Below are 14,514 nucleotides of genomic sequence, written 5' to 3' on the forward strand. Positions count from 1 at the left end.
AATAGAGAAGACTCGCACAGACATTAGCTCAGGGACAACCTTCCTCACCAAAAAAAATATCTCCAAGTAGTAATGGAGATCAATTTGTTGTTGGTAGTGTTTTTGTTTTGTTTTGTTTTTTGAGGAAGATTAGCCCTGAGCTAACATCTGCTGCCAATCCTCCTCTTTTTGCTGAGGAAGACTGGCCCTGAGCTAACATCTGTGCCCATCTTCCTCTACTTTATATGTGGGATGCCTACGACAGCATGGCTTGCCAAGCAGTGCCACGTCTGCACCTGGGATCTGAACCGGCAAACCTCGGGCCACCAAAGCAGAACGTGCACACTTAACCACTGCCCCACTGGGCCGGCCCCCAATTTTTTAAATAAATATAGAATCTGTTGAGGAAACAATAAAGTTCTTCACTGCCCTATTACTGTGATAAACCGAGTAACAGACTTGCTAACATTAAATCATTCACAAGGCAGGTGACTAAACCCCATTTGCTCAGAATATTAGATTAAATATACTGCCAGATCCTAAGTATGTTTTATTGAGAACACTTCCATCTATTTTCATAAGTCATCAATCGACAGCTCTCCTTCTGGGGGTTTCCCTGTCAGGCTTTGGTATGCGGACCCTGGGAAGTTTCCCACTTTCCACCCAGCTCTAAACAACATCCCCTGCACACACTCCATCGAGGCGTGGAATCTGTGTGTAACCACGGGCAAGCGTGAGCCTCAGAAATACTAACTTCATCCTCAGCTGCTGAACTCTAGACTCTTACTTATGAATCATGGTGATTTGTTTTCCTGGGAAATTATGCATTTTGTTGCAAGTACTCAAATTTATTACCATATAGTTTACATGATATTTATTTTCCACTGAATCTGTGGAATTCACTTAGGCTTTCCTTTTTCTTGGTAAAATTGCTCACTGAGGTGAAAACCGACAGCCTAGGGGCTATATCCACTTACAAATGCTCCGTTCGGCTCACACAGAATGTTATTTGAAATCTGAACAGGCTGTCACACACAAGCATCAAAATCCAGACTTCTGAGACTCTTCCTAGGTTTGTTCTTTTTCCATCTTGAAATAGCTTGTTCCACTTCGCTTACTCCTCCTCATTTCAGAGGAAGACATTCGCAACACAGACTCGGGTCCAGCTTTGGCCACATCGCTTGCCTTTCCCACACAACCACCATCAGCTGACACTCAGCGTGCTTTAAAGCACTTCCCCTGTATTATCTCATCTAACCTCCAAGAGAACCCTAAGTCAGTGCTTTGATTACCGTTTTACAAAGGAGAAAACTGGAGCACAAAGAAGTTGCCTGCTCAGGAGCTCCACTTACAACCACATGGCTATTCATTTTTCTCTAAGGATTTGTAATTAGCTTTTATTTTTTCTCTTATCCCAGAGTTTAGGTTTTCTTTTGTATTCCAAGTAATTTTTACGTTCTATTTTATCACATTATGGTCAAAAACAGCAAAGTTATTGTTTTTCCTAAAGACTGTGCTAGGTTTTCCTGATGGCCTAATCAATTAGTTTAACTCCTATAAATATTCCGTGGTCATATAGGAGCATATATTATGTCACCTTTATTAACCCCACTGTAAACATCTTTCATCTTTATTTCTTCTGCTTGATCTGCAAATAATGAGTTAAATTAATCACTTCCAACATCGCTTGGTTTTTATCTATCCAATTCTAGATTTCCATCAGTTTTTACTTATATTGTTTGATAATGTAAGTTCTCATATAAACATTTATATCAATGGTCAAAAGTATTATGGTTCTGCTGTTGATTATATGTGGAGAGTAACTAAAAATAGGGAAAATTTTCTCTGCTTCAACTGTTCCTGAATTCTACACTTCTGATATTAGTATCAATCTCCGCTTTGTGATGCTGGGTTTGTGTTTTGTTTTACCTTAACTTTAACCTTCCTAAATATTTCATCCAGGACGGGCCTCTTCCAGACAACATGTAGTTGGGATTTTGCTTTTTGACTCGTTCAGAGAGTCAGGGAGCCACACACATTCGTTTCCTGTCACACAGACACGGGGCTTGGCTGTTTCCTCTCTGCAGCGAGCACTGTACTTTCTTTCCCTCCACTGCCCGCAGACGGCAAGTCAGTCCACAGCTCTGAAGTTGGTTACATTTACTTCTTGGAAGCTTATTTTGCTATCAGCTTCAAGAATAAGTTTCTCTTTACTTTTTACATTGAGAAAATATTCTTGGTTTATTCCGAGGGGAGAACCTCAATAGTAATGATGAAGAAACCGTTACAATTTTATTTTCCACCCTCAGTAGCAACCCAATAGGAACAGTCCTGGACTTTCGACTCTTCTTACTTTTCCAGTCACTCAGAGGGCACATTTTCTAAGGATCGACGCGTGCGCTTTAAAGGCACTTCGCTACACCGACAATGATGAGGCCTCAACTGTGTTTAAATGACAGGATTTCACTAACAGTCCTGTGACCCTGCAACTTCTGTTCTCTGGCTGATTACACTACAATCCCTAAATCACAATCCCAAAACCCAAAAAAATAACCCACATTTTCCTGCCTGAGATTGGTGCCAAAAATAATTTAGCAGCAACACCTGACCTGAACTCCTATGAAGCTATTCATAGTCTTAGTTGATCCTACTCACGTGAATGCATTTCACTGAGAAGCGCCGATGCAGTCACTGGGCGTGTTGGGAAAGACAGGACCTATGTACCGTATCACCATTCTAAAGCATGAAATATTCTGAATTCAAAACACAGCTGGCCTGGGCTAACGTGCATAAATCTATTTCCTAGCACTGTGCACTGAAAAGCCTAGACACAACAACCCCTGGTAGCAATGAGCAACACGCACACCCAGCACCCAGACGTGGATTCTAACGCCCATGCTCCAAGACGAGGAACAGGGCTCCCTGGAGAAGTGGCTGATTCCAGGGCTACGGCAGGGATAACACATGAGACTGGGGGTGCCAGAAAGCAAGGGAGTGCCCCCCAACAAACCAGATGGAGTATGTCAAAAGGGCACAGGAATCCAACCAAAGAGCTCCCAGCGGCCAAAGCTGGAACAATCTGAGCAGCAACATAACTGCTGACATTGATTAGAATCCAATAGCGATTATAATAACCTAAAGGATAAACAGCCATCTTTGAGCCATACTGACAGAATTGAATGAATAAACGGGAGAAGGGACGGCTCTTCCTTACAGAAGAATGCTAATTAATAATGTACAAGAATGAGAGAAACAGAAAATCATCATCAGACTACCACAGTAATACCACAGGCAAAGTCCCCCTTTAGTGCTGAATTAGCAGAAGGCTGAAGGAGAAACAGGGTATTTGCACAATGTGCGGGAATGGGTTGACTTTGCCCAAGGAGAGGTCTGGCTTTTGCCTCCAGCTCCTGGGAAGGAATCTCCAGGTCCTTGGAATGTCCTGCTTGGGAGGTATGTCTGTTTACCTGGGGCTCTGGGCCACTCCAGACAGTCTAACAACGTGACTCACAGTGGAGGCCTTGAGTCAGTGTCGGCTCAACCTGCAAAGGGGCTGGAGACAGTCAGCCACGTGGATAGGCTGCCATGCCTTTGCAATCGAGCCCTAATAAGTGTCTGGACAGCAAGGCTCAGGTGAGCTCCCCTGGTCGGCAATACTCCATGTATGTTGTCACACAGTTGGAGAAGTAAGCACTGCCCACAATTCCAGGGAGAAGCAACTGGAAGCTTCACCCTAGGAACTCTCCTGCAGCCTGTCCTACTCCCCTCTTCCCCTGGCTGACTTTATTCTGTGTCCTTTCACTGCAATAATCCATAAGTGTACTTCTGAGCCCTTCTAGAGAATTAGAGGACTTAAGAATGGTCTTGGAGACACTCAAACATGCAGTTGGTGTTAGAAGTGAGGGTGATCTTGTAGATCCCTGAGATTTGCACACCATCTCAAAGTATCTACCTCAAAATAAATAATTATTAATTACAAAGGGAAAAATAGTAACTTCACAACAGAGAAACCTGGCAGACAACACCTTAACCCAGTGATCAAGGTTAGCATCACCTGTAACATGTTGATTGCCTAAGATACAATGAGAAGGGCACCTCACTCTGGCTCCAAAAAGTCCATAACCTCAGCCTAATCAAGAGAAAGCAGCAGACAAACCCAAAGGGAAGAACATTCCAGATTAATGGACTCGCACTCTTTGAAAGCACCATGGAAGGCAAGGGAAGGTTGAGGGGCTGACGCAGACAGGAGGAGACTAAGGAGTGGTGACAACCAAATGGAACCTGGGATCCTGGACGGGGTCCTGGAAAAGAAAAGGGACCCTAGTGGGAAACTGGTCCAGGCCCAATAAAGTCTGCAGTCTACTGAGCAGGACTGTGGCCTGGATGCCTTCCTAGCTTTGGGAAATGCACCACGACTGTGGGAGATGTTAACGTGAAAGGAGGCTGGGTGAAGGGTACCACAAGTGGACGTCACAAATGGGTGACAATATGCATCGACTACTGCCAAATAGGAAAGCATCTTTTCTGCAAGTCTGAAATTCCAGCAAAATAAAATGTCAGGTAAGAAAACACTGTTGACCCCAAGGGTTTTGGAAAAGGGATTGTGGGCCTATATTTATAATCCTCTATCTCTTGGCTGATTACAGTATCTCAAGAGGGCTTTTCAAGCAGGATATGTGGGAGGCAAAATGTAAGCCTTTGACTTACTAGAAAGTTCTTCCACTACTTCACAAATGAAGGCTGGAGACTTGGCAGGTTCCAGATTTCTGGTTCCCTTAAAAGTCTATAAAATAATGTTTAAATCAGTATGTTTATAAAAATACTCTGACCACCATTGTAGGATGCTAAGAAACCAGTTTATTATTTTGAAAACTGATAAAGAGAAAGATTCAGACATTTACCCTGACTTTTCTGTATGGACTGTACCTCAGGGTAAAGAACGGACGAGAAGCTGCTCTTACACAAGTACAGTAGTCCTCCGTATCCACAGTTTTGTTTTCTGTAGTTTCAGTTACCTGTGGTCAACCTCAGTCTAAATATATTAGACGGAAAACTCCAGAAATAAACAACCCATAAGTTTTAAATTGTCCACTGTCCTGAGTAGCGTGATGAAATCACGCCATCCTGTCCAGGACGTGAATCATCCCTGTGACCAGTGTGTACACGGCTGTATTCACCACCTGGCCGTTAATCACTTAGTAGGCATCTCGGTTATGACATGAACTGTTGCATGTCGCAGTGCTTGCGTTCAAGAGACTATTATTTTACTTAAGAACGGCCGCCCAAGCATGAGAGCAGTGACGCTGGCAATTTGGAGACGCCGGCAATTTGGAGACGCCAAAGATAAGCTGTAAAGTGCTTCCTTTAAGTGAAAAGGTGAAAGTTGCTGACTTCATAAGGAAAGAAGAAAAATCATATGCTGAGTCTGCTAAGATCTAAAGTAAGAAGGAATCTTCTATCCATGAAATTGTGAAGAAGGAAAAACAAATTCATGCTGGGTTTGCTGTTGCACCTCAAACTGCAAAGGTTACAGCCACAGTGCATGGTAAGTGCTTACTTAAGATGGGGAAGGCATTAAATTTGTGGAAGATACGAACAGAAAATGTGTTCTGACCAATGGCAACATGTTGCGCCAGAAAGCACTGAGCCTATACGAAGACTTCAGCAAGGGAACCCCTAAAACAAGTGACACCAAGCCATTTACTCCAAGTAAGGGATGGTTACAGATTCAGGAAAAGGTTTGGACTGAAAGAGAAAGAGAGCACATTCACGTAACTTTTAATACATATATTGTTTTCACTGTTCTATTTTATTACTAGTTGTTGTTAATCTCTTACCGTGCCTAATTTGTAAATTAAACTTTATCATAGGTACGTACGTATAAGAAAAAACATAGTATATACAGAAAAAACATAGTATATACACGGTTTGGTACTATCTTTGGCTTCAGGCAGCCACTGAGTGTCTTGGAACGTATCCCCGTCAGATGAAGGGGCACTACTGTATTCTAGCCAGTAATGAGAGAGGAATGACAGAACATAATCATTCTGCAGCCCCTAAGGAATTAACAGATCTAGTCACTGGCTATCGACGGCTGCTAGCAACAGAGGACAGACTGACCACAAGACATGAGAGCCACCCCCCAACACCTGCAAAGCTGTTTTGCTAAGGCCCCCACCTGCCCCCACAGAATCAAACTTCCCTGAGATCAAGCCTCTAGATGTAATTACTAATTTATAGGAAATACAGAAGACAGAAGACCTGTTTAACTATGCCACAGTGATGGAATCAGCAAAATCCAGACTGCCGACTCCAGAAGACAAACCACCAGACTCCTCAAGAGATACACAGGAGGAAGACGGAAGAAGGGACCTCACAAACGCATCAACCAATAATATGTCACCCTTATTTGGATTCTGATCCGAACAGTTATAAAACCATTATGGCACTGAGACAATTGAAAATTTGAACACTTGCTAGGTATTCACATTAAAGAAATACTGTTAATTTTTAAAGAAGTGATAATAGCAAGCGGCTATGTTTTTTAAGCATCATTTTTTTAAAGATGATAAAAAATTTATAAAAACTAATAAAAAAAAAAACTATATCCATAGCTGCTACCCAAAGCAATGCAATGGATATAACACATACTATATGCCTAAATATTCTCATATTCTTTTTTCTTCAGGCTGGAGATTACCTATCAGGTTAAATAAAGGCATCTGGTTTGCTTCATTAACTTTGCCTAAGATGTGCTGAATTCTTTCATCCCATAAATGGCCAGCATCACAACCACCACCCCCTTCTTTCATTATCTCTGCAAGTTCCACCTGGGCACTGTGTGAGCTGCAGAGGTAACCGTCCCTCAGTTACAGTGAACACTGACACACACACGATTTATTAGAAGGCAGTATTTGCTGTATGAAAACTAACAGAAAATAGAGAGTTACTATTATTTTAAATAGGAAGCCATGATACTTTTAAGAACAGAAACATAAAATTGTACTGCTAATCCTACACACCCCTTGATATCTTCAAAATAAATTTTAGATAAATATAAAAGACAAATGAAATACTCAAAATAACATTAAAAGAATTCACTGTTACCTTTACAAAAGGATTTACTCAAGTTTCCTTTAAGCACTGTGTGCCACTATTCCATTTTCAGGATGGACGGACAGATGCAGGAGGTGACAAACCAGCAGGTCTTGTTTGGCCCACTTAGTGTTTTTTTAAAAATTCAAGAAAGCTGCTAACACTTTAAAATTAGAAGATTTCCACATAACTCTGAACTGGGTATCCATAACGCCACGTGCCACCAAGAGACACGTATGCAGGCCCTGTGGAGAGTGGCAGCCCTGTCTCCAGGGTCTTCCTAATGCCAAGCTCAGGGGCCAGCAGCCACCTAGCCTCGGGTTCCCACCTCCACTTTTCTGACACCTGGCGTGCTATGTTCTTTACCTTAGCAGCCTGCCAGGTCACAGACACTGGTGTTTGCAACCACCAACTTACACACAGCTTTTTTAAGAAAATAAGACATGTCCACACTGATGCTGGGAATTCTGCTAGTAACTTTTTTTCTTAAGTTTACATAAAACTAGGGAGTTGAGAAGAGGGCATTTTTAACGTAAAAGTAACACAGAGCACACAGCAACACCTACTATTCTATGTGTTTCTTCTGTCTTTAATTAATCCCTCGCTCCCCCAGTACTGCAGCACACAGCCTCACCTGCATTGCTCCCAGTTCCTTTCTGCTTTTTTTTCTTGGCTAGTTGAATGGCTCGGGAATCAGTTCTTGCTGAGCCCTCACTTTCCTGAGACCAAAGAAAAGTGTGTCAGTCACTTGATGCAAACGGCAACAGAAGGGGAGCAAGGGAGCTAGTGACATGGACTAAGTCTGCCTCCTGAACAGGCAGAGTCCAGTCCTCTTTCGGGATCTCCAGAAAGGCTCACAGAGAATCAAATGCTACATTCAATTATAGTGACAGCTAAATGAAATCAGAGTTGGAACAATATACATAATTTTATTATCCAGAGAAGCAAAGTTTATTCCTCCAAACTCTAAAACATATTAAAATATTTTACACAGAAACTGTTATAAAATGAATTACATACTTCTCTGCTGTCTGAAACAAATCACCAGCATTCCTCTGGTAATTTAGGATTAATTTATTGCAGCACTTCCCAGCATTTTTCAGAACATGCCACATAATACTCGTACGGCAGACCTGGCGAGGTCCTATCTCATACACCCACGGCAGAGGCCGCTCTGGCGGCAGGTGCTCGACTCAAAAGTCTCATATACCAAAACAGTAATTACGTTACTGAATTCAGGAAGTTTACTGAGGGAGCCAAACAGTATTCAAACAGGACATCAACTGTTGTAAATGTGTGAATGTTTTATAAGAAAAACAGTTTCATACTTATCACTACAAAAAGAAAAAGAACAGCCCTCAGCAGCTCGTGGCATACCTGTAACCCATTCACCACACACCATCTGTGCTCAGAGAATCGAGGCAGCCCAACGTCACACAGCTAGCGAGAAAACGAACAAGGGGTCAGCATCAAGGTCATGGCAGCTCCTCCTGCCTCCACCCCCATCACAGCCCTGGAGAGGCAGTGGCACCAGAGAACGAGTTTCCCCAGGCACCAAGGCCAGCACACAGGCACGGCCTCCCTACTGCTCTCTGAGCCATGGCCATCTCCTCTCTTGGCCCAACCACCTGCCCGCTTAGCAACCACTGTGGCAGCCTAAGCCAAGGTCAGCAAGGGTGGCTGTGCTGCCGCCAAGTGAGGTGCCCGGAGAGGCGCGACAGAGCCCGTGCTTCCCTCCGATGGAGAGGAGCAAAAGCGGGCTCCGTGGCAAATGGGTTACCATGTCCCTCACAGTGGATCCTAATTCAAAGGATTTAACTTTTGTAAAAAAAAAAATTGTGGTAAAGTAAGATTTAACACTCTAAACACATAAATATCACCATCAAATTTAACTTGTGCCACAAGAAAAAACCTATTTGATCATTCCCATCTGAGACAGAGGAAGAAGTCAAACTCTCCTAAGACTCTAATTAAATTATTTTAAATTAAATTATATTAAATGTATAACTGGCATAAATATCATTAAAGTATATTAACTGCCAAGCCTCAAAATTGGAGAAGTATTTTTACAACCCTCCAGAAACAAAGGCTCACAAACCACTCCCTTTTTTTCCTTAATTCTAATTTTAAAAAATTTTTTGCAAGGTTTTAAAGTTTCCATTAAACCTTTAAAGACAGTTACGTCACGATTCCTCTTCCTCTGGTCATTAGTAAGTCGAAGGACTTGTTATTACGTGAAGAACACAAAGGCAGAACACTTCCACAGTATGAAATACGCCAAGTTTTTTCAAGAAAAGAAACACATTATCACAGAATCAAAGAACTCTAAAGGACCTTAGAATTCATCTAGCTAAAGCCTCTCATTTTAGAAATAAATGAGAATTTAAGGCTCAGACAGGGTAAGTGATTTGCTCAAGGTCGTAAAAACTAGTCAGTTCAACTCAAGATCAGGATTCAGATTTCCAGACTTGTAGTCCAGGGCTCCGTCCTTTTGCAAACCAGTAAGAAATGTCTGCACGTAAGTGATTAATCCAGAACATCCTCAGAATCGAGTATAAGAGAAGTGAGCTAGTGGTGGTGACGGAACACAGCACTTCATACCAAATATAAGCCGCCGGTCCCCGCACTGGGCCCTGTGTCTCTCTGAGGACAGGGCTTTTCCACAGGGCTGCAGGACACAGACTGGGACGCCCCTCTGCTTCGTTCTCGCTGCCTGAAAGCACCAGGGCCAGGAGGTGAGGCTGGCTCCACTTTGATCGGCGCCTGCAGTTCTGGGACACCGGTGCTTCCCTGGGGGACACTTGAAGAGGTCAGTGTGGTGGTGTTCGCTGCTAAATTGCTGCTGGAGGTCACAGCCTCTGGGTCCTGGCCCACGTCCTTCACAGGCAGAGCTACCAGACAGCCCAGCGCTCCTGCACTTACAGTCTGCACGTCATCCACACTGAAGCTGCTCTGCTCAAGCACTGTGGCTGCTGTCCCGAGAACAAGAGGGCTGTCCAGGCCTGGAGGAATGTCACTGTGGGCCACCAAGACCAGCGGGTCCATTGGCCCTAAGGAACTATTATTAGCAGGGAGGTTCCCCCCGAGAGAGGAGCTCACAGAAGTTACATCGATGGTCAGGATTCCAGAGTTCAGGGCCTCATCCGAGGCCCCCACTGCACTACCACCGTCACCAGGTGTGTCGGAGAAGAGTGCTGCCAGGTCTATGTTGTTGAGCTCACTTTGGCCTGGGCCACCCAGCTCACTGCTGGGCGTGAGAGAACTCGGAGCTCCTAGCTGAGGGAAGAGATCTGAAAAAGGAACGAACACTTCAGTTACGGTATGACCTCAAAGGACTAGGACGTTCAGCTTGTGCTCAAGGTGCTAGCAAGCGACCCATCAAGGCAACATCTACTGTCCTCTCCTAAACCCAGTGCCTGGCACATGGAGGGTGGCTGCACACCAAAGGAAGGAACTGCCTGACGACGTGTGAGGCATTTTACATTTGTTGTCTCAAACCCTTGAGGTGACAGAGATTTCTTCAGACAGAAATGACTCAAGAAACTAAATAACATTTCTTTTTTTTAGATTTTTCCTTTTTCTCCCCAAAGCCCCCTGGTACGTAGTCGTTGATTTTTAGTTGTGGGTCCTTCTGGTTGTGGCATGTGGGGTGCCGTCTCAGCATGGCCTGACAAGCGGTGCCATGTCCGTGCCCAGGATCCGAACCAGCAAAACCCTGGGCCGCTGAAGTAGAGCACGAACTTAACCACTCGGCCACGGGGCCGGCGCCCTAAGTAACATTTCTTAGTCACATTGACTGGTGACGGGAAGCAGCAGCAAGACTTGAATCCATGTCTTTCTGGCTTCAAATCCGGTACTCCTTCTGCTATACTACAATAGCTATCCCTGAGAAGACTAAAACTTTCCACGAAATACAAACCTTCCGAGGTCAGACACAAGCCGAACTCTGGCTCTGGGGATATTTTTGGAATCGGCTGTGTCAGCTCCTGTCTCATCAAACTCTATGCCCCCTCCACAACTAGCTGCCGCTCCAAAACGGGTTTGAGTCATCCAGGAGTGACCAGTGGGAAAAACTGGCCTGTGTGGCTGACTCTGGACAGGGACCAAGGCCCCAGCTCTACGAAGCTGCTGAGAACTGGACATCAGGTGCCCCCAGCGGCTCTGGAGTGCTCCTCCCTCCGTGGAGCTTCTCAGGAGGGTCACCCCCCCACCGTGGTATTTCCAACCTCTAATACGTCCGTCCCCCAGGCCATGACCACGTTGAGGGCGCAGAGTCTGTCTGGCCCAGCTTTCTCCTTGAGCACCAGGCACAGTGCCTGGCCCCAACCCGACATCTAACGACTACAACAGAAATAATGCTGACAGATCCCTCTTCATTCAGTCTTAATTGTTGGCCTCAACACTCTTCAAACATCTGTTATTCAAGAAAGTAATTTAAATAATCAGAATACCCCTGGTGTACATTAATGTACAGTAGTGTACATAAACATACTTAAAAAATCCCAAAGAATATTCAAGTTAAGGGTGTATACGCAAGTACACCCAACCCTCCCAAACCCCAGGACTCTTCAAGCACCAAACAAACAGGAAAATGGGAACACACAGACCTTGGGCAAAGAGCCACACAAGGCCTTGATGCTATTCTTTCCCAAGAGATCTCTACCTGCAGCTTCTAGAACATGCCAGTGCTTGGCCAGAGGCAAAAGGCCCTCTCAGCTCTCTGGCTCTATTCCTCCCACACCAACTGTCAGCTAATTCCAAACTCATACTTTCCAGTGGTGGACACCTGGTCAGAGTGCCCACTACATTTCTAATGCAAACCTGTGAAAGAAATCTATTCTAAACCCCCAAAATAAATAACCAAATTCAGAATATATCTTCTTTAGTTGTCACAGTACTTCAAAGTCTAAAAACAGGATCAAGGGGCCACCCTGCGGTGTAGTGGTTAAGTCCAGTGCACTCCACTTCAGAGGCCAGGGTTTGTGGGTTCAGATCCTGAGTGTGGACCTACCCCACTCGTCAGCCATGCTGAGGCAGTGACCACACAGAAACTGGAGAAAGATTGGCACAGATGTTAGCTCAGGGCTACTCTTCCTCAGGGGGGAAAAAAACCAGAATCAATATGTTATTGCCTCTTCAGTAAGTAAATCTTAGTACCAATGAAACTTTCTGAAAGAAAATGACAGTGATTCTTTGTGGAAGTTAAATATGGAAAACTATGTCACTTTCTCAAAACTCTCCCCAAAAGTCCCTTGACTATCTTGAGGATTCAGTTCCCTATGAAAAGACTAATAATTATCATCTCAGTGCAAATAGAGATACCAATTCAGTCATAAATTTCCTATTTAGCATTTCATTAATTCCACAAATATTTACTGGAGACCTGCTATGTGCAAGGGCCAAAAATACAAAAACATTTAAATAAACATTAATTGACAGAGCCTGGCTCCAGCACTTCCTCACCTATATCACCTCAGGCAAGGTCTGCTCCTTTCCGCCTCAGTGATAAAGCCGTGAGGATCCCCAACCCAGGACCACTGTGAGGGGAACTCAAACAGCCAATCCAGGGCCTGGCAGAGCCCCTGACAGTCCACAATAAATGGACACTCCCAGGCACCTATTTCTCAGGAGGCGAGCACTGGGACAACACCTGGTCATCTACACTGACAAAAAAAGTGGCAGGGCAGAGTGACCGACAAGTAACTCAATGTCACATCACAAAAGCAAGTCTAGGAGACACAGGCACCACAGAAGCCCCTAAGAGGCTGTCGCACCCAGTCAGAGATGAAGAAAAGCTCAGGAAGAATAAACAATGCTTGTACTGACTTGAACAGGCCAGGTTAGGAAAGGGAACAGCAGGAGCAAAGGACAGCCCCAGGCACGTGGTGTGACAAGAGCACCAGCTCAGAGCTGGGGCGGGGCGGGGCCAGCTGCAGAGACAGAGGCAGGCACTTCAAAGGCAAGCCAGGGATCAGAGGGTCAGGGGCAAGAAGTGGCAGGAGACAGACCAGGAGAGGCCGCCAGGCGTGGCAGCTATGGGCACAGGCTAGGAAGCCTTCACCGTCCTAGATTAGTTCAACCCAGGAACCAGACAACCTCTGAAAGCAGCCAAGGAAGCAGCACCAGGCTTTTGCTTCTTTGACCCATGTCAAGCTCATGCATCTTTGTAGTGCCCTAAGAGGGACATAAATCAAGCTGACCTGGGCGCCGGCTGTGCTGTCTGACCACGTGCGCCTTCATGCTGTGCTTGGAGGTGAAGAGTCTGTTGCAGCTGGAGACTGGGCAACGGCTTTTCGGAGCACCTACGTCCTGCAGGTGTTTCTTAGAATGGATATAGAGACTGCTACGAGCAGAGAATCTAGCACAGCACCCTGAAACAGAAAGAATGCTGAGCATTAAACCCGAGCATTATCAAGGACCAGTGTCGACACTTCTGATGATATATATATACATCCGGAATATAATATACATATCCTGATGATATACTATGTATATATAACGCATATATGTACTATATCTATATATAGATATAATATCTATAAAACATCTCATCAGATGATATTATATATATATATACAAAAAATAGCGAGATCAGAATCACAAGACAATGCTTGGCCACGCTCCAGCCCCTGGCAAGGGGCATCCACCAAATATCCCCCGGAGCAGCATCACAAGCAATTAAACTCAAAAGCCAACTCTCTTTTAAAAGCCCCACATCAGTTGCAGGTAAGATGTACAACCTCGGACAAATTGACTCTGAGCCTGTTTCTTCACCCACTATACACGGCTGCTGGGAAGATTAAGTCAAATTAAGTGTTAAACAACTCCTTAAATGTTCAAGTGCTAAAAATTCATACTAATCATCTGTACTAAACTACTATTATAAGGACACCTGTAATCCTACGGCATTTAGAGTTGGAAACTTTCTCAAGATATCACCAAAGCAAATTTCTCTCATTTTTACCACCCAGAAACCGATGCCCAGAGGGACCAAGCAAATGGCTTGGGGGCATGAGTGGAGTCTGCAGCTGGCACTGCCTTGCTGACTGACTGCTCAACCAGTCAGTGAGACCACAGGCCTGCATGTGTGTCAGAAGGAAAACCAGACATTCAGAAATACAGCCTCCCCTCCTTCATGCCCCGATTCCCCACTATGAGAGCTCTGCACCATAGGGACAGAGAGAGGGAAGTGGGGCTCTTGGCAGCTACAAGCCTGTGACCTGGTAGGGACAAGTAAAGTACCAGCTGTCACAACAAAGGGCAGAATAAACCAATTCACAGCTAGTGCTGGCAAGTGCTCTGGACGCAGAGGAAACAGCAAACCTCCTGAGAGCAGAGAAGACAGGTCTCAGCAGGCAGGTAGCATTTGAGGTGACTGGGCCTGGACAAACGGTGGGGCCACCCCAGCAGAGCAGAGGGGCATCCAGGACAAGGAGCGGC

At 44.8% G+C, this 14,514-nt stretch overlaps 1 protein-coding gene across 5 annotated transcripts in view; it reads right to left on the reverse strand.

Moving 5' to 3' along the window:
* Window positions 1–14,514, reverse strand: part of ZXDC (ZXD family zinc finger C) — a 40,459-nt gene that overhangs the window by 17,650 nt on the left and 8,295 nt on the right. For 4 of the 5 annotated variants that reach the window (XM_070238395.1, XM_023619839.2, XM_070238396.1 and 1 more), the window contains exons 5-8: window positions 13,275–13,445; window positions 9,676–10,364; window positions 8,452–8,514; window positions 7,709–7,793 (exon numbers count right to left, since the gene is read on the reverse strand). In XM_070238395.1, coding sequence (XP_070094496.1) covers window positions 7,709–7,793; window positions 8,452–8,514; window positions 9,676–10,364; window positions 13,275–13,445 — 1,008 coding nt within the window. Of the gene's footprint in view, window positions 1–4,686; window positions 4,763–7,708; window positions 7,794–8,451; window positions 8,515–9,675; window positions 10,365–13,274; window positions 13,446–14,514 lie in introns of all 5 variants that reach the window. The other variant, XR_011427143.1, reaches the window with a different exon arrangement.

Source organism: Equus caballus, chromosome 16 (assembly GCF_041296265.1).
Source record: "Equus caballus isolate H_3958 breed thoroughbred chromosome 16, TB-T2T, whole genome shotgun sequence".
NCBI classification, from domain to species: domain Eukaryota; kingdom Metazoa; phylum Chordata; class Mammalia; order Perissodactyla; family Equidae; genus Equus; species Equus caballus.